General features: G+C 53.7%; 2 protein-coding genes across 2 annotated transcripts in view; one reads left to right on the forward strand and one right to left on the reverse strand.

Annotated features, from left to right (window-relative positions):
- Positions 1-5,160: 5,160 nt before the first annotated feature.
- Positions 5,161-25,744, forward strand: part of LOC122394627 (tetraspanin-9-like) — a 50,979-nt gene continuing 30,395 nt past the window's right edge. Inside the window, exons 1-3 of the mRNA XM_043391630.1 lie at positions 5,161-5,264; positions 5,557-5,847; positions 7,881-7,959. Coding sequence (XP_043247565.1) covers positions 5,161-5,264; positions 5,557-5,847; positions 7,881-7,959 — 474 coding nt within the window. The remainder of the gene's footprint in view (positions 5,265-5,556; positions 5,848-7,880; positions 7,960-25,744) is intronic.
- On the reverse strand, positions 11,121-18,855 carry LOC122394079. Its single transcript, XM_043390664.1, has 2 exons — positions 14,219-18,855; positions 11,121-11,532 (listed from the first exon to the last, which is right to left on the reverse strand). Exons 1-2 carry the CDS (start codon positions 16,752-16,754, stop codon positions 11,456-11,458), a joined length of 2,613 nt encoding a protein of 870 aa, XP_043246599.1. The 5' UTR covers positions 16,755-18,855; the 3' UTR covers positions 11,121-11,455.

Here is a 25,744-nt window from a genome sequence, read left to right on the forward strand (position 1 = left end):
ATATGAGACGCCGGTTTAACGTTAGTCACTGCAGATGCTCAGAAGATGGCTTGTCCGCTACAACACATTCGGAGACTCATCGTCACGGGTCAGGGGACACGAAGGTCGTGGCCGGAACCGGGCACAGGCAGACGACCTCAAGGCTGAAGTGGCAGCGTATAATGACCTCCAAGTGCCATGGAGCTTAGACTAAAGTTCACTGGTCACCAGAAAAATACAGAACATTTAAACGGTCACGGGTTTGCCACGTGTCTAACCAGTTATCTCGTCTTTCTCACCGGCTCACGAGGTCAATGCCACCTGAGTCCGTTGGGATCCCCTGCCAGCTGACCCGGAATTGGGCGTCACCGACGCCATGGACACGTGATCCCTTCCGGGCTCGGCACCCGCCAGACGGAGACCTTGGCACACCTGAGACGCCCGGCAGTTCGTGTTCAGTCAGTCGGTCGGGCGGCGGCAGAGGCGGCGGGGAGGCTGGGACGCACAAGGTCCGACTCTAATGGATCCATTCAAAGCCCCGACGTCTCCACAGCACACACATGGGTCAGTTTCATAGATGGTGTTGTCGTGATAGACGAAAACGTATTTGGGTACGACAAATTCTTCTTGCTGACGCGAGGTCGTCTATTCACTGGCCGGGTGTTATTGCGACGCTTGTAAGCAGTAATTACCTACCTTGTTACATAACGTGTCGTGGAGATTAATTCTGTGAAATGCCTTGACATTCAAGGTAATAGCCGTATCATGTTCAATGTCATGGGATGGCTTTTGCGACAGCATTGACTGATGTGAATGACCGTGCTAATGATACATCCAACAAACAGCACCACGGTGGGTAGGCGATTGAGCACTAAAACAGGTAGGTATGATTTGTGACTCGTTTTAATCACGAACCCTTCCGTGCAATCTCGCCCTATTGGTTATCGCTTGCCGCAAATCACGTGCACTCCCCGTTCTCCTCTATATATTCAGCTTATCGGACCTCATCCATCATCTAGCTCTGCCTGTTCATTTCCTCCCGTCCTCTACCTGTCCACCTCCCTCTGTCACTGCACCTCTACCCGTGTCGGTCGCCGCCCTCTCCCCGTATCGCAGCAATCGATCTGTCGTGCGGCGCGCGATAGCACCTCGCCTGTCACCGGGGACACCGCCCCGCCCAGCGGAGACGGAGACTGTCAGACGGGGACGGAGACGGAAACAGGGAGACGGAGACGGAAGTCGAGACTGAGACGGGGACGGAGACGGAGGCGGAGACGGAGACGGAGAAGACGGAATTCGGAAACACTTCGGTGCGGGGACGGAGACTAGAACGGTCGACGGAGACAGCGACGGAGACGGGGAATGGACGGAGAGACTAAGACGGAGACAGTAACAGAGATTGAGACGGAGACGAAGAGACTGAGACGGTGACAGTCACAGAGACGGAGAAAAAGACGGAGATGTAACTGGAGACAGAGGAGGAGACGGTGACGTTGACGGAGACGGTGACATTGACGGTGACGGAGACAGGTAAGGGAGACTCCATCCGTGCTGTGTCGCAGTAGGTGCAGAGACCGTTTCTCTCGGTCACCGAGCGTGGGCGGTAGGCTCATCAAGAGGTCAAGGGCGAGCCCTGAGCCCGATATAGCGTTGAGTGAAACTTTCAGTCCTTTTGTGCAGGTAAAGCGCAGGTGTTTATTATAAAAAAATGCACCGACCACCCCTGCAAAGCTGCATTGTGAAATAGGATGGGCCAGTGGCATGACTAGTCGAACGAGCTGAAACTGATTTGCATGCCGTAAAGGTATAGCCTAGGTATGTCTGATCGATGTAGGCGGCACTGAGGAACAGTATCAGACAAATAAGGTTCGCAGTTTGCTGGAGATGATTAGGGCACTAACTCGTAAATTAGTGGTTATGCTACCTTAACTGTTGCCGGTCGTATTGTTTGTGTGGTATTCCGTATTTCTAATTGACATATGATTTTATTGCCACCGTAACTATTGTTACACATACCGATCTTGAAGGAAAGTCGACACATAAAAGTTACGACTTTTCGTATCAGTATCACAGCCTAATTCGGTTGCAGACAACCAAGTGTATCGTCCAGTCCACTGTCTACTGGCCAGTGGTCATTAGCAGGCATTTATTTTGTCACGGACGGCTGTCCGCCTTCCTCATTCTTGTTCCATGAGCACATTTCTCCTGGTTAACACGCGAACACCAAAGTTGTAATCGTCAACCTTTGACTCATTGTCATTCGGCAGCTGGTGCACGACGGTGCACCGTTTTCCCGGAAATGCTGTGCCGCTGTACACGACGAGATATTGTTTGTTCCGCATTGCAAGAAATTGACTCGCGAATGCACCTTGCACATTTCAGTAGACACAGCGTTATGTTTAAAGGGACCCTCCCACCTTAACATTAGTTTTGAGTTGAGATAGCCAAGTTTGCGGCCAGGCTCAGAAACCACCATTTATCCTGGTCGCAACCCCCGCAGCTTTATGGTGTTCAAGAAATTTCTTCCCTTTACTTGCAAGGTGGGACCAGCGTGGTCCCTATCTCTTAACCATTACGGGAATCTGATGACGTCATCAGGCTTTCGAACGTCCGTTAAATGTTTGACTAAAACGTTTTGTAGCACGCGGTGGTATATGCTGCTTTGCGCGCAACAAATGCCGCACTTTCAAATAAAGTCGCTAGGAACAGCGGAGATCCCAAAAAGTAAACAAAAGTAAAAGTCTAATATCTTGAAAACAGGTGAATATTTTTCGATGAAATCTGGTAGATATTCGTTTTTGCTCTTTCTGAGCCGAGCGACATCACTTTCATGCCAATTCATTAACTTTTTTGAAGGTGGGAGGGTCCCTTTAAAGGAATGACACGCTACGAGCACGATCATTCGGGCATATTATATAATATATAGGAAGGATTTAAGTATATATGTATAGTTCTAAATATATATTATTATTATTTGATTGATATCAATTGATATTAATATTTACCTAGGCAATAAAAAGTAACAAACAATGCACACATATGCACGACAAATGTTCGTATCATGATACATTGCAGTTTGCTCGTGAAGATTAACTCTGACGCGACGCCACCTCAAATGGACGGCCCAATCCAGCTGAGAGTGGCCCACGTCCCGACCAAAAACTGGCCCTCGACCGGCCGCTGACCTCCTATATCGGCCAATTACACCGCCGCCGCTCGGTGTCGATGTCCGACCGTCTTGGTGCGCCGTTTTTGTCAACCCGTTCAATCGGGTCCAGTAGGCGCGCGACGGCAGTCGGTGCCGGGTGTTCGATAAAAACGTGCACAGTGCGCGCGATAGACGCGAGACGGGCCTATCGGGAGTCGGGACTCGGACCGCGCCCATGGTGGAATGAATGGCGGGCGGATGGTTTGGCCGTGACCGATCACTATAGGGCGGTGGAAATGGACAACAGTGCTAGAGTGAAAAAGGAAGGCAAATAACAAACGTAATTGAGCTTCTTGATGGCGATGGCTTCAGCGCTGTCGTATTTTACTGCAAAGGAAACTGAAAGCATAGTTTTTCCTCATTGCAAATTATTTCTGCTCAAATGAATGACTTAGATGGTTTGCAATCGAACAGCTGTTCCGAAAACAAGACTTCAAGGCACATTTGAAATTTATTTCCGAGAGTTTCCATCACTGGCAGCTAAGTGGGCAATAATACACACGTTGACGGCCTCATTTGGCTTCATTGCTGCCCGGAGAAGCCTATAGGTTCTTGGGTTCTGATCCGTCCACTCCAGCGTCGCCCGGTCGCCGGGTCGGTGGGCGGTGGCTGATTTGTCGGGCCGCTCGAGTGACGCGCGGACCGCCCATGTGATTGACGTGATGACCGCGTCATCAGGGGCGTATCGGGCGCCCATCGCGGGCCCACCCTGACCCACCGGCGCCGGCAGCCGCCGATCCCATCGCGCTGCGTTGTCGTGCGCTCGTCGCTCGATCGTCGCTCGATCGTCGAGGAGTCGTCGTTCCGATAAAACTCCGTTGGGCCAGTCACGGACAATGTGCGCCGTGTGTCGAACCAACCGCCGTGACGGCAGCAGATTAGATCCAGAGCAGATCGATGACTCTGCTCCAGTGCAAAGTGCGTCCCTGACGGCCGGCGCTGTGCAAAGTGCGTCCATTTGTCTGCCCCGTGACTTTCAGCACACATCTGCGCGTGATGCACGATCCCCAAAACCGTAAACTGTCCCCAATTGCCGGATCCCCTGAGCGGCTAAAGTCACCGAAACTGTTTGGATTGGCCCGCACCTCCGGTCGACACCTGGGGCAAAAACTCGGGCTACATAATTTACGCCCGTCCCAAATTTATTTAGCTGCCGGCTGAGACGTGGGATGCCGACGGGGCGGCGAGGGTGCCGAGGGTACTGCGGCAGGCAGGTCGGACCGGGCTCGGCTCGACCCGAGGGAGTAGGCGTGGGAAAGGTGCCGCCAAGGGGTGCTGATCCGATCTCCCACAGGGCAGGGTGGCTCGCGGGGACCGGAGTGCATGGGGACGGCCGCACGGGACGATAAATTCCGCGGCCCTAAGGACGCCGGCGGCGCTGCTGACACCTGTGTATTTCTGGGGACGCAATGGAATGTAAAGGTATGGGGATTGGGACACTCAGGTGAGTCCCCTTCAGAGGTTGTATGGGACATGGACAATGACTGTAGTGAGTGCAGAGTCACGTCAGCAAGTTGATTATTGGGGGAGAGAGAGAGAGAGAGAGAGAGAGAGAGAGAGAGAGAGAGAGAGAGAGAGAGAGAGAGAGAGAGAGAGAGAGAGAGAGAGAGAGAGAGAGAGAGAGAGAGAGAGAGAGAGAGAGAGAGAGAGAGAGAGAGAGAGAGAGAGAGAGAGAGAGAGAGAGAGAGAGAGAGAGAGAGAGAGAGAGAGAGAGAGAGAGAGAAAGAGAGAGAGAGAGAGAGACTGAAACACTGATAGACGCGCCAGCTAATCCGGGCCACACTCTAGCCCGACCTCACCTTACGCCAGCTAAAGCTCCACTAAAAGCCGCGTACTCGCGTGAGTGAATCCTCTTTCAGCCTCCTCACGGCGCAGTAGACACAATCCCACCCCGCCGCCTCACCTCGACCCAGCTAACACCTTCGGCGCACCGGCCGGGTTGAGGACCCCGGCCGCCGGTTTGGGGGCCCCTGATGAGGCGGCATGAGCTGGCGTACGCTAAAAGGTACGCTAGGCGCGGGTCGCTGGAGGCCAGCGGTGGCCAGTCGGGCGGCGGCGGCGGCGGTGGCAGCGGCACGTGAGGACCAGTCGTCATCCAGCGGCCGTGGAGGTGGGGTGACACGGCGCGCGCGCGCGGAGGAGAGGAGTGACGCGGTAGCTGGAAGAAGTGTGATTCAGGCGGGAGAGAGGTGGTGACGAATTAAAGAGACGAGGTGGTCCGGAGGAAACACGTCAGCATTCCTGAGGGCACACGTGTTGTGAGTTTTGTGACCGAGTACCGGTGAATGGGTGTGGTGCAGTTTTAGTGAACACCTGGTGATCAAATAACCACCCCAAACCAGCTTGGCGAGCTCAGGTGATGGTCCGTGACCCACACACCAGATTCCACAGTCGCTGCTGACCAGTGCGCTTACAAAGGAGCGCGACCCGACCCCGGGTCACCGTCTATTCTCTCCGCTCTCGGGCGCCGCTCGGGCGCCCCACATCGTCACCACGGCGTCCGACCAGGACCGGGAGGCCCGGGAGGAGCTGGTGCTGGCGCCCAGCCCGCGCAGCACCTCCCCTCTTCACTCGGGCTACGCCAACGGAAACGGAAACGGGAACGGAAACGGAAACGGGTTCGGCCATGACAAGGATATCTACCTGGCCAACGGCGACAGGTGAGTAAATGCCGCCGCAGGTGGCGGTGGGCGGTGCACCGGAGACTGCGCTAACTGGGCAGACAATGTCGAGCCATGTGATTTGTGACAGTGTGCTATGAGACATATGCATTTTTAGCGCAAGATGCTTGAGTAAGAAGTTTGAGTTACAATAAGATTAGTTGCTCTGAATGATTTATGAGGCTGAAGTAGCTATTCGGAGCTTTGCTCTCGATTCCCTGTATTTTAAATGCTTCCGCAATGTTTCTGGATATCAGCATCTGGTATGTTTTGAAACTTTAAATAGCAATTGAAATAACTATAAAGAGAACCTCAATTCAATGAGATATGTCGCATTGACCTCGCAGTAAGATATCTTACAGAGCGGCGTTGACACTCACTATGACTATTTAACAACGGCCTTGGCTGAAGCTTATAAATTATTTGGATGCGGCCATGCAACCGCTTATTAATCCTGTGTATTACCCTAACTTTGAACGGCCTTCCTCAGTTTTCCTTACTTGATTCGGCTGGAGGCTCACCGTTTACCCTTTACCGTTGACAGCCGTTTACCTACATCACCCAGCGCATGTTCAGCCTCTGATTATCTGCACTTCCATGCGAATGACGACAGTCAGGCATGCAATTATAGAATGTATATAACTTTTGCAATGTTTGGAAATCAGTCGCCAATGTCAGTATCTAACGCGAAGAAGTTCTAGCACACGCGATGACACTTTTGTACAACTTTCATACTTAAATTAACATTCTAAAACTGTCTCTCCATGTGCCTTGCCAATGCATAATGCCTTAGGTATAGCCAGCGTAGATCGTTTCAAACGCTGTCACATTGTTCGACAATCAATATATTGAACCATTAAGCAGACCTTTTTAATGACGTGCATTCTTAGCGACCTCGCATTTTATATCGTCTATCCATCGCTTATCTTTGCTCTTGCGTTGCGAAAATCTGCGCTACCTTGCAAGTTATCTGCCCAAACGTGCGTTGCGTAGATAGTAGCACAGACGTGGACAATTAATCTTAATCGCAGCCCAACTTTCTGACAGGCTACTGATGCACACCCGATTTTCGCGAGCGGCCACACGCGATAACAGCATAATTTATAGGCGTGCTTTTCGACGCCCAGTTTCCTCAAGTAATACCGCCAACTAACACGTGTTTCTAGCATAACGGCATTTTTACTTGTCCTCGCGAAACACTGGATAAACGGAGTGCCTCTATAAAACGGCCAATGCTTGGCCTGGAGCACCGTTCGTAACTATGGTAGGTATATCAGATCTTCGACAAACATGCCATGTATGGTTGAGTTGTTTTTCCTTATATCCTGGCATACCCCTTACTGCCCATCTACCTAAGCTCTAGTGATCAAACAAGTTTTAGACTGCCTGTAGGTACTGCCTGCCTAAATATTACATCAGACAATTTGAAGTGTGCATGCATCCCGATAGCCATTTTTCAATGAAATTGTTAGATTGATTTTCACTTAAACGTTTTTCATTTAGTTAGATATTAGCCGTTTTCACGATGGCCATCTGGTACACACTTGGTGCACATATGGTGCAGATTAGGTGAAGCTTTGGTCAAATTAGGTTCAGTGTGTCTCTTTGTAGCTATCAGTTAGGGTTGCACTAATTGCTTATATGCATGCTTTATCATATTATCAGAGAGTATCATCGATTAAAACACTGAAATAAATTCATAAAATCAGGATATTTGCTGTAAAAGAGATTAGGTGCAGATTTGGTCAAATTAGGAGCACTCGCCGGATAGCCCGTCGTGAAAACGGCTAATGTGTTTCATAGACGTTCACCGACTTCTTTGCACCGACCACCTTTTGTCTTCCCCGCTCCCTTATGTGTCTCCACAATAATGTTCACTTCCGTTTCTTCTTCCTACTTGGTTCTTTTCCAGGCCTTCCCTCATTTAAAACGTCGATTCGTCCCGCTCCTCTCCCATTCATCTCTACACAGCACTCACAGTAGTCTCTAATGCAGTGTTACCTGTGCTAACCGTGCCACCGGTCCGTTTTCAGCCACAGACCACGGAGGTCTATCGGCAGCGGTTACGGCTGCGTCAGACACACGTTTTGCCTGCTCAACGCCGGAATGTGGGTGAGTAAACCATACCTGACATCCTGCGCCCCTGTCCCGATGTTCCGCCGTCTCCCCGTCGCTTCCTCGGCGGGTCGGCGCCCCGCTGGGGGCGTCTTTATGCGCCCGAGCGGCCCCGAGCGCCCCGGGGGCGGCGGCGTCGGCTCTCCCCAGTTCTCGCCATGGAATGCGTCTGGGGCTTGATTAGCACGCCGCTGCCCCAGAAACGGGGCCGTCAGAGCGCCGTCCATTGTTTGTTTGACTGCGGGATCCCGCCGGCCGGAGGTGCTGGTCCGGCAGCTGTAAATTAGGGAAAACGGCGCAGTAATTGGTTACCACGTGCAGGCCTCCGGTGCGCCCGTGGCCGGTCTGAGAGAGCGCGGCCCACCCGGAGCGGCGGCCATGCGGGCTGCGCGGCGCCGGCCGGTTGTAGGGCGCCATGGGGGGTCCGCCGCCGCTCGCCGCCTGCCGCTCGATGCTGTCTTCCGCTCGCGCCGGCCCCGACCAGCGTCTGTTGCTATCTCCACCGACTGCACCGAGCTCGCCAGGTCTCAGACACTCCGTCAGGTATCCAACAGACGCTCCGCCAACGTCTGACGCCCATCGCCGCCGCTGATGGCTCCCCGCGGGTACGCGATCCGTCAGGAGCTGGTTATGGCCAGTGCCCGGCCCCCCGCGCAGACCTGCCTCGCTGCGTCAGCGCGCTCGTTACCTCGGTCTCCTGCGCCCGCGGGCGTGCCGTTGGTAACCGGCGCCGTTTCGCCGCTCGGTGCGCGGGCCCGGCAGGCTCGTTAGCAGGTATACCCGCTCGGCGTCCTCTCGACTCGCTCCCCGCAGCTCACTCTGTGGTGGCACCGGATTCCTGGTCAGTGGCTCTGCGGGAGCCGTCCGACAGCAGAGGAGGCGGCGAGGGTGTCCGAGGGCCATTGAAATTCGTGCGGCGTGCGTGCCTCGCCGGCCGCTCCGCGATCGCAGGCTCCTCGCCGGATTAGCGCCGCGGCTGATGGAGGTGTCAGTCCACCGGCTGGCCCGCGATATCGGCTGCTCTCTGGATCTGCCTGTGAACGGGACGGGACGGACGGGATGGGACAAAACAAGACCGAGACGGAGAGGATCTAACAGTATAAGCGGGAAGGAGAGAGGCATTCCGAGAGCGACAAGGTGCGACTTGACAGGTTCACACGGCACAGTTAACAGACTGAAAGGGGAGCGGGCGGCGTGCACGGCCTAAGTGCACGGCTCGAGAGCAAAGTCCCAGCACGGTCCCAGCACGGTCCCAGCACGACTGTGAGCTGGTGCACGGTCAGTAGAACGTCCTGCATGACTGGTGATAGGTGGTGCGCTGGTGCACGACTGTGCATAGTTTAGGGCTCGAATGTCGCAGCAGACGGCATAAGTGGCGAGTGCATGTTGAACCCCAAGAAGTTCATTTATCACACCGAAGTGTCTCTGAAGTCGTAAGGGCGGATTCGAACGAAGATACAGTTGTCCCACATAGCTTCTACAGTTCACAAGTGTAACCAGTCGCTGTCTAAATGAGCACCTGGAAGATGATTATACTGTCCGAGAGATATAACTGCTCTCAGTCTCGCCTGTCTCAATTGCATGCATGGTTGCGGTTACTCTGGCATTTTGACAATCATCTCTGCTTGATGAGCTCGCGTTGCAGTGGTTATTGAAGTGACCTCTAGTGACCCAGAAACACTCAGGCTGCCACCCAAGCAGCAGAGGTCATCCCGGGGTCACTTACCCCTCTGCAGCAGCCAGAGTTCACCCAGGGTCACCCCATCCCTAAGCAGTAGAGGTCACCTCGGGGCCACCTTTTCTCGACCTCTGTCAGTGCCCATGCACTCTTGCCACCGAACACCGGATCGTATCATTGAACCGTGTCGCCCAATTAACGATAAGCTGTCCCGTGCCCAGGTGGTGTCCGGTTTCCACGGGACGGTCATGGATCTGACCGGTCACCTGTTGGTCGCGTGTTATCAGCTAATTAACGTCAGTGGTCACTAGTGGTAGTCATTTGTCATTGGTCATTGTCATTGGTCATCTGTGACCGTTGAACGGTCATTGGTCCGTAATCTTGGTTCGTGTTTAATGGTTAATCGCCAGTGGTTAACTTACTTATTTACTTATTTTATTTATGTATTCATTTATTTAGACATACACCACATCAACATTGTTGTTGTTCAATAGTCAGCGATCAGTGATGCTACCATTCGCTGACCGTACACGGCCAGTCTTCCCTCTTCCATTGGAATGTGGTCCAGCCGGTGGGTCGGGCCGGGTCGCGCCATATCCAGCCACCAGCGACGACCGCGGTGGATGGCAGCAGAGCAGCTCATGACTTTCTGAACAGACGGCTTTGTCACTGGACCGGCCGGCAGCTGTGTCATTGCAGGTTCGATCAGCAAACCTACGCTGCTAGTGACTTTGTACCGTGTCGACGATATTTTTTGTTCTTCTTGGTAACTGCTTTTTATTTTATTGTGCAAGTTAAAGCTATCTTAATGAATTTGTACTTATATTATTTGTTGTTGCGTGCCCTCTGTATTCCAATGCAGGTACATAGACCGGTACACAGAGGTCAGAAGCGTTTGATAATAATTTTCATTCGATATCTTTTTATTTAGTTTTTATGTGACCTTCATATGACGTTAAAAAGCTGAACAGCGAATCATCCAACCAAGTGATTTCTAATTTAAATCGCTGTTTCGATGACCTACCTGAAGTCTTTTTGCCGAGCTTAGCCTTGGATTTGGTCCTTTTTACCTGTCTGACGTCTCAGCCTGGTGCTGCCTTTTGCCGTTCGTTTATTTTGTTTGATCGCGTCCCATGTTGACGTTCGAGCTCCAGCGGTCGGTTTTTGCTGCAGACTGCTGAAGTGGCCAGCACGAGCTCAGGGGCTTCTATTCACTCTATTGACTTGGTGCAGCAACAAAGAATTTATGTTTTGCTGCTCCTGTGTTCAAAATGAAACAGCGCAATGAACTCTTAAGGAAAAAATGGCTCTAGGCCCTTCCAATCACTCTATCAGTCAAGTTCAGCTGGTATAACAGCTCATTGCGGCGAAAGGGGCAAGACTGCGCTAGCTACCTACGAAAACACTTCGTGTGATTAATGGTGGTTACGAACGCTGATTCGGTCGGTCGGCGGTACAAACGGGTGGACCTCTGGTAGTGAACTGTATTGGAAAAAACGGTCGTTCAGTGCAGGCTTCCACATTGCTGCCAAATAAAAGTAGACAGACAGCCCAAACCATTGGTCGAAAACAGCCAATCATTATCAGTTTTACAGTCCACACACCCGGTAACTTTCCATGCGACGACCGCGGCGGCCCGCTCAGGTGTCAGGCAGGGGGAGGGGTACTCACGGCATATGGAGTTACGTGGCCCGCTCAGCCGAGGCGGGGAGGGGGAATCGCGACATACTCCCCACTCGAAATCGAGATAGATTTCGAAAACCAAACGTCTAGCGCATCAGACATCACAAAGAAACTAAACGCGACGCACATAGATCAGAGCAGCACTTCGCGGCGACAGATATCACACAGGTGCGGCTCAGGCTGCCGCCTCCAGCAAGAAAAGCCGGCTGATCGGGCGGCGCGTCATCCGCCCACGCAAGTGGATGACGGCGGCTCTCGCGTGGCCGTCCGGCCCGGCCAGCAGTCTCTCCACCCGAGCTGCCGGCCACCGGCCGCGCGGTCCCTCGCCGTGCACGAGGACGACGTCACCGACGTGAGGCGTGCGATTCGGCCGACCGCGAGGTGACGTGCTCCAGCAGCGCAGGGCGCTGAGATACTCGGCGCACCAACGCCGGGTCAGCTGGTTACACATCCGTTTCTGGTGCCGCCAGGCCCTGCTGATAGAGGACTCTTTCAGCGTCGGGCACAGAACACCGTCTATGGTGGTTACCCCGAACAGTAGGTGGGCAGGGGTCAGTAGGTCTTCCCCATCACCCAGGGTGAGTGGACGCAGATTGATAAAAAATGAGAGCTCGTAGAGTGTTGCAGACAGTTCATCGAAAGTCAGGTGGCACAAATGCAGAGTGACTCGCAGGGCCTTCTTGGTTACGCCCACCATTCTCTCCCAGAACCCGCCCCACCAGGGAGCGGCCTCCGGGATGAAGCGCCACGTAACGCACCTTGGCAGATGACCTAACAGTGCACGGAAGGTTCTGGCGTTGTCGCTGTAGACGACGGCTGGCGTTCCTCGAAGCGCGAAGAATCTCCTCAGCGCCAGAACGAGATCGGCAGTCGCCTGGGAACGAACCAGCTCAAGGTGCACGGCACGAGAGGTGGCACAGGTAACGAGCAACGCCCATACCTTGGTGGCGCTGTTGTCGACAAACAGCGGGCCGAAGTAATCCACGCCGACCTTGGCGAATGGGCGTGCTGGCTGGGTCCGGAAGCTCGGCAGAGCGCCCTCTGGCGATCTGTAGGGTAAACCACGGTATCGCCTACATCGGCGGCATGAATCGACAGCGCGGCGGACAGTCCGTCGTCTCACCGCATACTCGGCTGTGAGCACAGCCAGAGTGACGCGCGTTCCCTGATGAAAGCATCTACGATGCGCTTCGTCGACGATCAGAGTCGTGATGTGGCTGAGGTCAGGCAGGATCGGCACCGGCCGCTCGCCAGTCCTGAGAGTCGCCTCCAGCACTCCATCGTCATCCAGCTGCGGGTGAAGCTTCGCCAGGGGTGATCCTGTTGGAAGCAACTGGTCAGTGCGCACAGCATCAATCTCTCTCTGGTACGTACGGTGCTGAGCAGCTCTGATCCAATAGCTCAGACTCCTTTTCCTCTCCTCGGGTGTGAGTGGTCCGGTCATCCGCTCCCGCGTCGGCAGGCGACAGTTGTAGACAAACCGGCGCATCCACGCCAGTCGGTCAACAGCCTGTGAGAGACGAGAGCAGGTCGTCACGTCGAATGGTACATTCTCCTCACACTGTCTTGCTAGCAGGCTCACCTTCTTGTCGACTCTTTCCCGTTTCAGCTCCACGGTTGCATCCGAAGACGGCTGCAGATCGGTGTCTACAGCAGGCAGCTGCAGCGGCGGTCCAGCAGACGCAGACCTGAGGAAGTCGGGTCCGCGCCACCAAACATCACACACAGTCAACTCGGACAGGGACAGGCCGCGCGTCCCGAGGTCCGCCGGGTTATCTTGCCCACGAACATGACGCCACTGGTCTCGGCTAGTCAACTGAAGGATGGAGGTCACGCGGTTCTGGACGAATACCTTCATGGTGCGGCGCTGATCCAACCAGAAGAGCACATCCATGGCGTCCGTCCAGTAGACGACTCTTGGCTCGGTGAGGTCCAGCGCACTTCTGACGAGGTCCATGAGACGACAGCCGATGAGAGCCGCCATCAGCTCCAGGCGCGGCACGCTGAGGGCAGGGGCTGCAGGTGCGAGACGAGACTTGGCGATCAACAAACGGACATCACCGTCACACACGGCATAGATGGCACAGCAGTACGCCAGCTTCGAGGCGTCGCAGAACACGTGATATGTCACGTCAGCAGATATCTTCACAGTGCGAGGAAACCACACATCAAGGTCATCGGCCCCTACACACCAGGCGGTCAGCTCCTTTCTCAGGTCAGGGCTCAGCTCCTCGTCCCAGCCAAGGGGAGGCTGCTGCGTCCAGGTCTTCTGAAACAGAGCTCTGCCGGTAACCAGCCACGGTGACAGCACGCCAAGTGGGTCAAACGGCTTACACAGAGTCGATAGCAGCTGGCGCTTGGTGGTGATGACTGGCAGAGCAGGCACACGCACGGCGAGGCGATCGGAGCTGGTGCACCATCGCAGGCCCAGGACTGGAGCTGCCGCACCGGTGTCGTCTCCGGAGATGCGCAGCTTGTGGACGTCCATCCCGGCATCCGAGAAGATTTCTGCCGTCCTCTTCATGCTCGAGTCAGCTTCGTCCCTGCAGGCGAAAGAGATGCACACATCGTCCATATACAGTCCTGCTTCCAGCTTCGCACAAAGCAGCGGATCTGTGGTACGGTACTGGGCCAGGTGGGTGGTGATCGTCTGCAGTAACATGTAAGGAGAACAGGTGAGTCCGAACGGAACGCGTCTGAAGCGCAGGCGCTGGTCGGCCCACAGAAACTGCAGATACTTCCTGTCCACCTCGGAGACGGAGACCTGGTGAAAGGCCGATCTGATGTCAGCCTGTGCCGCCACCACGTCCCGCCTGAAGTTCAGCAACACCACTGGCAGGCGGCGCAGCAGGTTCTCCCCGGCGTCGAGGTAGGAGTTGAGACTGCGCCCGGCTGCGTCCCTGGCAGAACCGTCGTACACAACTCTCAGCTTCCCATTACGCCAGATGCCTCTGTGTGGTAGGTAGAAGCCGCTGCGGTCGTCGTCTGGCGGCGTCTCGATCACGCCGACTCGCTGCAGCTCGGTCAGGTGCTCGCTGTACTCCCGGCGCTGGGCTGGTGCCAGGCGCTGCTCCATGCGCCCGGTGCGTGCCGCTGTGGACGTGAGGTTGGTGATGGGACGCTCGTCGGACGCCCACAACAGGCCCATCTCGTACCTGTTCTCCTTCGAGTTCCACGTCGGTTCCGGTGGCTGCTTCCGCTCTTCATCTTCAACTTGAATCCCCAGAGCCTCCATACTCCAGAGCCTGTTGCAGTCGATCTGGAGACGACTGCAGCGGAGCACGTACTTCGCTGCGGGAGGGGCGACTGGTGCATCGTCTCTGCCATGAAGAACGTACCCAAATACGGTCTCCACAGCCCGCAGGCGGTCAGTCAGTGGGATCTGCTTCCACATCAGCACCTTATACATCTGGTCAACACCGATCAGAATATCCACAGGTCCACCGTGGTAGTCATCGGCGAGCAGGAGGTGCGGTTGATAGGTCACGGCAGGTGGTCGGGCAGGGGTTGGCAGTGAGCACAGACGGTCGGTTTTCCACAGGTCGAACAGGTGCTCCTCCCCACCGTGACGACTCCTCATAGCCACCCTCACCTTTTCGTAGACTCGGGGCTCCTCACCGCGCTCTTGGAAGCCCATGCAGGCGAAGGTGCCGCTCCCCACCGTGGGAAGACCGAGCAGATCAGCGGCCGAGGTACGGATGTAGGACGAGTCTGAGCCTCCGTCTATCAGAACCCTGAGCATGCAGGTGCCGCGGGGTCCAGTCACCTCCACCAGCGCAGTCTGGGTGAAGCAGACACCTCCACTGGCGTCAGGACGGTCGGTAGCTGTCTGAGTCTCCTGGTCATCAGGCAGACAGAGGGCGTCGGTCATCACATCAGCATCGGCAGGCGACTGGGTGGCAGAGGTGGCGAGCACCACATTTGCAGACGCACATGGAGGGATAGCGTGTCCAACACGTCCAGGCTCGTTCGCTTGTACAGAGTCATGTCCTACGAGTGCGTCAGTCCCGGACTGAGCAGTCGCAACGATTTGGCGGGAAGCGGTGGGTGACCAACCTGTGCGCTGTGACTGCTGACCGACAGGTGGTGGTGGTGGTGCTGGGTGCGCTGGCTGGTGGCCACCTCGGCGGTCTGCAGGTGGCGGTCTTAGCCGTCCGTCAGCTCCTGGAGACGGCTCGGCTCGGCCGACGAACTGAGCTGCTGGTCGCGGGGGCACCTCAGTGGTGCTGAAGCTGTGAAGGCTGGAGTGGTGAGGGCCACCACACCGTGGACAGTCCGAGCTCCGGCAGTCACGAGCGAAGTGAGGACCCAAACAGCGGTAACACACACCGGCAGCTCTAACGATCTCCCAACGGGTGTCAACATCTTGAGCTCGGTACGCATGACAGGAAGCAAGGCCATGCTTAGCTCTCCCACAGGCCACACACAACCAATCACCGGCGCGCGCTGCTGATCTGGTGGCTTTCAGACCCTGCGCTCTCGCCGGGGACATCACCCGGCTGGCTGCCAGGCCACTCACCGCAGTGTAGCCGGAGGGTCTGGGTGAATCAGCTGCCGTCTTGGCTGGTCCTGCTGCAGCCTGCTCGCGGACCTCCATCTCCCGCTGCAGAAAGTCGAGAAAGGCGCTGAAGTCCGCCGCCGATGCCGTCTGAGCGCGCGCCCACTCGAGGCGCCACGCTTCCGGCAGCTTCTCCTTGACCACTGGCAAGAGGATGCTGGAGAAAGTGTCAGAAGTCACCCCGAGAGCCTCCAGGCCTCGTACACGAGCGGTCAGTTGGTCAATCAGGCGGTGCAGAGCGTTCAAGTCATCATGTTTGGACACACCAGGCAGCTCAAGGAGCTGCTTCAACAGCATGTCCCGCCTCACATCATCTCTGGCATAACGACGTATCAAAACATCCACAGCCGCACGATATCCCTCTTCCGACACGGGTATACCCTCTATGACCTGTTTCGGCACGTTTCCCAGCAGAGACTTAAGCAGTACAAACTTTTGCACGTCAGCATACCTTTTGTTGGAGTGGACGGACACCTTAAACAGCTCCCAAAACTCCGCCCACTTCAGCAGGTCGCCTTCGAAGGTAGGCAGCTTGACCACCAACGACGAGCGCAGGTCGAACTGCTGGTCATCAAAACCCCTATCTGCCGGGCTGGGGTTATCTGAGGCAGATTCGAGGCGACTGAGCAGACGTGAAGCTTTGAACAGCTCCTCAGACATGACATCATCGTGGTTGGAATCGTCAAACAGCTCTGCTTTATCCAACATGACCTGTACCTCCTTCAACTCAGTCCTGACTTTCTCCAGCACATGGATCTTATATGCAAGATCATCCTGATCAACACTGGGAGACGTTCGGTACTCTCTCAAATCATTACTCAGACGGGTGGCTTTACCTCTCAGACGGCTCCTGATTTTCAGCTCCTCCTCCATCTTGATATATCACGCACAAGCACAGCACTTCAAAATCTTGACGGTATCGACTCTCACAAACGAAATCAAAAGCAAAAACAAATGACTGAAAAGGATCAGCCATCCGGCCCGGAGGACCTTATGTGATTAATGGTGGTTACGAACGCTGATTCGGTCGGTCGGCGGTACAAACGGGTGGACCTCTGGTAGTGAACTGTATTGGAAAAAACGGTCGTTCAGTGCAGGCTTCCACATTGCTGCCAAATAAAAGTAGACAGACAGCCCAAACCATTGGTCGAAAACAGCCAATCATTATCAGTTTTACAGTCCACACACCCGGTAACTTTCCATGCGACGACCGCGGCGGCCCGCTCAGGTGTCAGGCAGGGGGAGGGGTACTCACGGCATATGGAGTTACGTGGCCCGCTCAGCCGAGGCGGGGAGGGGGAATCGCGACACTTCGCTAATTGGATTGCAATGAAGCCTTAATTGCGTGACCTCCTAGCTTTCTACCAGCATTTTCTATTCTACGTTTATGGCTAGGCCTTGATGCACACACGGTGGAAGCTGTAAAGTCGGCCTGTGTAACGTTTAACCGTTTCTCTCTTGCTAGCCAAATAGTATGGGCGACTACTTTCTCTTTCCTAGTTTTCGCGCAGTGACCCATGAACTTCCTCTGCCTCTCATGCAGTGGTTGTCGTTCAGCGCGTCTATCACATGGATTACACTGTCTGACAATGGGAAAACAGCCGTGCCGTACCGCCCGGGGTCAGAGGTGCCCGTAACGACCCTAATGCGTCACAATCTCGCTCCATTCAGCCTGATTTGATTGGCGCTCTTTGCGGTGCTGCGGTGAGACGCCGTGCTAGAGGCCGCCTTCACGCGTAAAAGCGGTGATCTGATTTGACGTGCATGAGCAAGCATGAGGTCGTGAACTCGCTCATTTGCGATGTTGAGGTGTCCACTGAAAAAAATATTGACTAACTACGACCTAATAAACGAAGTCATGTCAAGGGAAAACTTTGCGTTCCAAAATATTTGTCATTTAACCAACCCAAAACCAGCGAGCACTCAGTAACCAAGCGACGACAACGCGTATACTAGTGCTAGGCATTACAGGAACCAAAGGGAAACAACTGGAAAACAATAGAATAACCAATGCTTAGCATACACTTCGCAATGCCACCAAAGGTACAACTAACAGTTGCGCATTCTGCAACTAACCCACTATCATGTCTGTGCAAGGTTTATACTATGATGTACAATATCTGTACCAAGTCAATACAGCGAGCTTACCAACCCAAATACCAGGTATTCACTAGCCTGGTACTAACCCCCTTCCCTCACCCCCCCCCCCCACCCATAGGTACCTACGGTATTCCGTTGCGCCTCTCAACCAAAGCTTAAAAAGATAAGTTTGATTTCCAGATCATTTATTAAAAAAAAAACGCTAAATAACATTTCCGAGCGTAGTTTTCCATGAACTCATTACACACGAATGACAGGAAATATTATCACACCAGTTTTCCACATCATGCCTTCCATGTTACGCGGTCTGGCTGTATGCCAGAAGAAAGAAACGCGGTCTCTTGACTAGCTGCAAACAACGCCACTCCGGCGGCTACCCGTACTTTACCGGGCCGCCGCACCGGCGCCACCCTTCAGGGCCACGCTCACGGCGAGAAACAGCATGTGCTTCATGACTTCACCATGGAAGCGGTGGAAGCGCTGTCTGACTCTGTCTTTGGGCGCTTCCGACGCCCAAGACATGATACGACAGATAGCGCCAGGTGGACCGAGAGCCCGTGGGGTATTTGAGAGAGAAGACGAAGAGGGCCACGAACCATACGCCAGGAGAGTGTCCTTCGCTGTCACTTCCGCCACCTCTAGGCTCTACTCCATCGATGAAGACAGTGCCGCCGGCCACGACAGCACCAGGACCATCGCCATCGTTGAGGAATATATCCAGGGCGTCGCCCAATGTCCAGGCGATGGCCTTCGGGACGCTATCTGAAATTTGAAAAGAGACATGCATTAAACATATTTAGGGAAAACTGCAAATGGAAAGGGCACGTGGGACGGCCGACACAGACAGGACAGCTAAATCACAACTAAATAAAAGAAAGAGAAGAGAAAGACAGAGAGAGAGAGAGAGAGAGAGAGAGAGAGAGAGAGAGAGAGAGAGAGAGAGAGAGAGAGAGAGAGAGAGAGAGAGAGAGAGAGAGAGAGAGAGAGAGAGAGAGAGAGAGAGAGAGAGAGAGAGAGAGAGAGAGAGAGAGAGAGAGAGAGAGAGAGAGAGAGAGAGAGAGAGAGAGAGAGAGAGAGAGAGAGAGAGAGAGAGAGAGAGAGAGAGAGAGAGAGAGAGAGAGAGAGAGAGAGAGAGAGAGAGAGAGAGAGAGAGAGAGAGAGAGAGAGAGAGAGAGAGAGAGAGAGAGAGAGAGAGAGAGAGAGAGAGAGAGAGAGAGAGAGAGAGAGAGAGAGAGAGAGAGAGAGAGAGAGAGAGAGAGAGAGAGAGAGAGAGAGAGAGAGAGAGAGAGAGAGAGAGAGAGAGAGAGAGAGAGAGAGAGAGAGAGAGAGAGAGAGAGAGAGAGAGAGAGAGAGAGAGAGAGAGAGAGAGAGAGAGAGAGAGAGAGAGAGAGAGAGAGAGAGAGAGAGAGAGACAGAGAGAGAGAGAGAGAGAGAGAGAGAGAGAGAGAGAGAGAGAGAGAGAGAGGGAGACGGAGACAAGGACGGTGATGAAGACAAAGACGCTGGTGGAGATGGAGATGGAGACGGAGATAGAGAAGGGAGACAGAGAGGAGAACGAGAAAGGGGGACGCTGGTCGCTGAAAGGGGGCGGAGGATGAGACGAAGCTAAGGGGAGGCATGGCGATCTTATCACCGAATTTTGCTGCGATGTGATTCGGGCCTCGGCGACAAATTCGTGGCTGAATCCGGCAGTGTATCGGGGCCTCGTCTTGTGACTGGTCAAGACAGGTCTCTTCAGATTACTTAAACGCATGATGGGCAAGCAATGAAGCGAACGTACCTTGATAGTTGTTCTCCCACCGGTCTCGCAGCCTCGGATATCCGTGTATAGGTACCTGTTATAAATTGCCAAACGCCAGCCTGCTCACCAACCCACGTGCACCTCGCACGGCGACCGCGAAGCGAAAGGACAAAAAACGATGATGGCGGATATTGCGCACGCGCACGTCGGCGGGGAATTCAATTTCAGAACTGACGGGAGACGCTAGTCGCGCGGCCGCCGTATGACGAAGGTAGCTGCCAGAACTGCACGTGCAATGAGGTCATAATGAATGCTTGAATAATGCTGCTTTACGAAGTCATTAGCAATTATCCGAAAACAAACCCGGCACTATTGCACTACAAGATGGACGAAATCCAGAAGCAAAGTAAAAACTAACTACGATCTTCTAATGCACTGGCTGTGACTTAGGCTTGTATACGTTCTGCGTTTGTCTTGATTTTGGCAAAGCCAAAGCAAGGAAAACCTTCGTGAACTTTTTTTTCAGTGTCTGATGCGGATGGTCTGCCGTTACTCGGAATGGGAAGATGTGCTCCGCCTCCGCCCACGTTCCCGGAGCTTTGCCCGGCGGCAGCTAGCAGACCGCTAGACCTGTGACCTCTGAGAATCGATTTTTCTCGCTCCGCTCCTCGCACCTTTTCAGCGGCAGCAGATAAAACAGTCTTTGAGCCCGCGGTGGCGGATTAGGTGAGCTCATCTCAACAGACTCGAGTTGGGCAAGCGATCGAACGTGCCCAATCCTTTTCAGTTTTGCAGCCAACAAAGCGTCTCGGATGCCTGGTAGTGCCGTGATGTCACCATTGTCGCTGCCTCAAACGGTCGACGGCGTCCAAGTGTCACCGTTTTAGAGCTCTGCACGCATTGTTCCGCTTGAGCAGGCAGGCTACAGTAGCTGGACGTCAGAGGTGGGAGCTGTCAGGCTCCGTCTGTTGTCCCTGCAAACTGGATGTGACTCGTATGGTGACATTGAGACAACGGCCGAATCTCTAGGACAGAGCAGAGGATGAGCGTGCGAACAGAACAGCGCTAGAGTATAACTGGATCTGTCCTAAACAAACACCCGCTGGTCACAACCGAATTATCTGTGGCTCCGTTAGCGCGGATGGTGATTATTACAGGGCTGTGCGGTCCACAGCCTGAGAAAGCGTCGGGAGAGGCTGTGGTTACAGTCAGCCGGAGGTAGACATGGGACGCCAACGCCTCATCCTCCAGGTCAAACAAGACCCAGCCACCCTCCTTGTTCTGTGGTGTGATGAATACAGTCTGCTTCACAGCGACATGCATTGCCGATGATATGTGCATCGCATGACCCTGGCTCTTCCAGGACTCTCTCTTGACCTCAGAGGGCACTGCGAATCAGCATAATGTTGCAACACGAGACAGTGACGTTCTGTTTACGGCGAAAACGTCCGAGTTCTCGGTGTTTATCAGTGGTAATTCCCGACGGAGTATCAACACTGCAGTCCGACGAACTGCAACGGCTGGTCATCCGAGTTCACAGGTCGTCGCCACTAATTTATTGACAATGTTTCCCACCACCATCGAGCGCCGTCTCATTTCTGCGCATTGAAGCGAGCGGCAGAATGATAAACTGGCCACATATCTCAATAACCCGTCCTCGACGACAGGTTCGATTCTGTAAAACAACTGTCTAGTATCTATTCGGCGCCGAGTGTCTCGCATACTTCCGTCTGATTGCATCAACGCCGGCTCGTATTTCAGAGCAAAAACGCGCTGCGCCGAATGTCCCGACATAGAGCACGCAGATGTGACTGTTCAGTCGGCGGCGGAGAGGCCATCAGCATACCAATGACCGGCTACCGTACAGGCGGCCCTTTCAATTCTCCGCTCGTAGCTGAGCCGCCAACAATTGATTACGGACTGCGGCCTGCCAATTAGAGATGATTTATTGCGGGAGAAGATGGCTCGGGTCGAGTCTGAGTTCGCACGGGTCACCGTCAGCTCACACGGGACTGGACGACGGTGACCCGACCGGACCGGCTGCAGATGGGAGGATTTAATACCAAGGCGGTACCGTGACACGAGTCACCTGTCGCACGTCTATGTATGGTATATAGGATATTTCATATGGAACTTTTGCTGCCAAGACAGCGATATGTGCTTTTAATAGTCCTACTCTGTAACAAGCCTTCATTTCGCCTAATGCCGTGTTTAATGAGACACGAAATTGACAAATGACAATTTAAACTGTGAACTATGACCTAAGTACGTTACCAATGCAATCTTAGCACCGCGATCTCGGAGGTCCAGCCTGACCTCCACCACCCCTATATATTTTGCCCTAACTCAACTCTCCTTTCACTGCACATTGCGCCACACGGGGCTGTTAGCACAGCTACAATCAGCGAGAGATCTTAGCCCGGCTCTGTGGCCCAAAGGCCCACATTGCTGAACCCTCATGTAACTAGACTGAAGATGGAGAGCCTCGCTGTGACCCGAGCTGATCGGAGCTTTCCCTTTTTGATGTGAGATCTGCAGACCGCTCACTGCAATTAGACTCCATAAAATATCGTATACAAGCTCTGAAGTATGATTATCCGCGCATGAAAAGGTGGCGCGAGAACAATTCAGACCGGACGCAACAAGACTCTGCGTTAAAGGAAAGCAGGTTGACGAAGTTCGTCCATATCAGAGAGTTAAAGTGCCGAGAAACATTGATAAATATCACACGAAAGAAACAACAAACTAGACGTAATCACAAGCTGCCGACGAAAGGTGCACAATTTTCCGGGAAAACGGTCGGACATGCAGTTAATCTCCCAGCTGCAGTGCGGTGCAGGAGATACCATCTGGCCGTGTAAGTAGCCGAGCGACCCAGACTTTATTCGCTCCTCTCACGTCTCTCGAAAGTCGCTACCTTGAGCCTTCTGTTACTGCACCGGCAACACTGTCCGTTTTGCAGTTTGTGCAGCTGTTAGAGACTGAGTCAGAGCGGTCACCATTCTATCATGCAACTTTAGTACCAGGAGGGCAATCTAGCATGTTTAGCAATATCGCGTGAATGAACATTTTACCACTTCTGTTTCGAGTGAAAGCCTGGCGCTGGAAGGACCTTCAGACGCATGAGAACTGGAAGCGAGCCAACACATGCTAGCCATCAAGAAATATTTTTTACGTGTCGTAATGTCAAACTGGAACTGAAAGTATATGCTGAGTCAAAGTTCCAATCTGTAATTCCTATTGCTTAGTGCCGTGTGTTAGTCTGTTGACGTTGGCGCCTTGACCTACTGAGGCCCTGCAGTCTCTCAGTCCGCCCACCTCCATCAATCGGCAGCCCCTGGCATCTGACGCGTGTCCGGTCCGTGCCATCGGTGGTAGGCCGTACGTCAGCGCCGCTATCACCGGCACGTGCCAACACGTGCTGTCGGCACGTCAGACCGACATATGGCACGGCACGGCACGGCCCTGAGCCGGAGGGCGGGGGAGGGGGAGGGTGCAGCCTGCACGCCCCCGCTTCCGGCTCTGTCGAGCGGTCTGCAACACTCCTCAGACGTCAATACACCGGCATCAACTGCAGATGGGGCGCCGACGGACGGTGATTTGTTTGTGTTGGGGTGTCGTTTTGAGAGGGTGGCTGGACCGCAGCGAGAGGCGCTCCCCCTCTCCGATACCGCGGGCTGGCCCATCAGAGCCCGATGTCGACGCCCATCAGTCACCCTGTGTCATTCCAGACGGCGGAGTTCGGCCATCTCGCCTGGATTCCCCGAGCACCTGTCCGTTTTTATCTATCCACCAGAAGACGACCCAATCAGATGGGCACGTAAATGAGACGGACCTGTTTCGCGGGGCCAGGACAACCATGTGTTAATGAGCGACACGTCAGCGAGGCTCTGACCCGACGCTGCTTCGCTCCAAGGTAGTCCGTTTAGTTTACAATTTTAATGCTACCTCATACATTAACAGTAGCTACCTTACACAGGACATTACACCGAAATGCTTGACATTGATACGGGGAGGTAATGGCGCACATTAATCGATTCAAATTTACCGGCTCTCCCTCTCTGTTTATATATTCAATGTCACTCGGTGTAAAATGTGGTGACTAACTATGCATCGCATGTGTGCATTGTGCACCGCAAACCACGTGCACATTTTTATTTGCGTTGAACAATGCAGCCTTGGAAGAAACTGACGGCATTGTGGTTTAAAACCACTCAAATCGACCAGCACTTTCACATGAACCGCAATAAAACGTTGCTGAACAATCATTTGATAGCTTACCAGCATTTCACATGTTTTTAAGTATTTTCTTGCGGACAGTGATTAGTCATAAATGCTTTTTTATTTCTTGTTTTAAGTCACCTTAAACGGGACACAATGGTATTGCTGAGGCCAAAAAAGATAGGGCTGTATTTTTGTACAGTATGTACATAAATATTATTCAGCGATTAATTATAGCAGCGGTAGAAAGACTTTATAGATACACATAGGTAGGTATGTCTTTTGTATGAGGCGTTTGCATGATGCAAACGAATTGATGATAATTTCGCTGATCCAGCAGCTCGGATGATGATATACCTAACCTATTGCTATCGCGTCAAATTAACTTCATACCTGTACCTACCCATCTATCAGTGCGTGGGGCGTGTGGGTCTGAAATTGAATAGACCCATCCCATGGAACAAATAAGCGATTTCATGAATATTTTAACCGCTCGAACCGAAGACGTCGGAGGCATTCATTGGAGGAAAGTCAGCACGCAAGAACCGTTGGTGTTGTAAATGAGCGTATGTATTTTTTGTTCTGTTTTTTTTTTTTTTGAAGCACTTACCCATAACGCACATGTGATTGTATTTAGGCGGTATAAAAAATACATGCCTGCGTACGACAGCATGTGACCGTTTTTTTTTTTTTTTGTACGCAAACACCGTTTCGTGGTGCCCGGTGTAAGTGGGCTCTCCATTCCGAGCTGACAAATCCCGCCGGTTGAAACTGTGGAGATAACTGAGGGCGTCTCCGGGAGAGCTGTTCTGCAGAGTAGGTCGGCCCTTTATTCCGCCGCCCGTAACTGCCTGGGACGGTACGGGGACCGCCCCGACTCAGACCCGGGCCGTAAAACAGTGGAGCTGGACAGTACGGGCCGGACGGGACGGGATGAGGGTCCTCCCCCGCCGCGGGGGGCTGAGATCACGTACCGATAACGCCACCTGGGCCAGACGAACCGCCACGCACGGCTGAAGGCGACACAGAGAGCGCCGGGGCCGAGGGTGGGAACCTCAGCGTGGTGCGGGCGGCACAGCGGCGGCTCTGGTCGGACCGACGCGAACACACACGGACACCCGCGGCTGCGACAGGCCAGAGGTGCAGAGATAAATGCTCGGGGACAGGTGCAGAGATCTATACAGTGTCTGAGCTGGATGAACGGTAGCCACGACAGCACTCACAGTGGGTGGTAGAGGACGACAACAGGTGATAACCGACAGGCATTCCTCGGCATCTGTCCCCGTACCCAGTGCCGTATATATGTTGATAAGACCCTGAGAGCCTTCGACCTGAAAAGAGCGTGCTGCGGAATATGAAATATTGTGGAAACACAATGGTAGCAGTCTCATAGAGCATTTTCCTCACTTTTAAGGCACAACGATAGGTTATGAGAGGAACAGTATCGAGAATATCATCTAGTGCTGACACCATGCGGCCGTCGGCTGCCTCACTCCGAAACCCATCTTCTGATCACCTCCTAATGGTTCCTCTGTCAATTAGTCGGACATGATTTATGTTCTTTCCATTCTGCTGACACCCCGCCGAGGAAAAATGCCCGGATAATATTGGTTCGGAGCTGTGTTCGGCGTCATTTGTGCGGTAATGGAAGTCGTGTCATTACTGGGGCTGGGTTCCTTCAGACGGGGCAGGGGTCAGACCGTAATGGTAACAAGGGCTGAAGTGAACAGGGGTTCTGTTTCTGGTGTCCCTGTGGGCGGTAGCAGCCGCAGGGAGGAACGGCAGGGCGGTGGACGGTAAC

The sequence above is a fragment of the Amphibalanus amphitrite genome, unplaced genomic scaffold (assembly GCF_019059575.1).
Source record: "Amphibalanus amphitrite isolate SeventyFive unplaced genomic scaffold, NRLGWU_Aamphi_draft 000025F_arrow, whole genome shotgun sequence".
In the NCBI taxonomy this organism is placed as follows: Eukaryota; Metazoa; Arthropoda; class Thecostraca; order Balanomorpha; family Balanidae; genus Amphibalanus; species Amphibalanus amphitrite.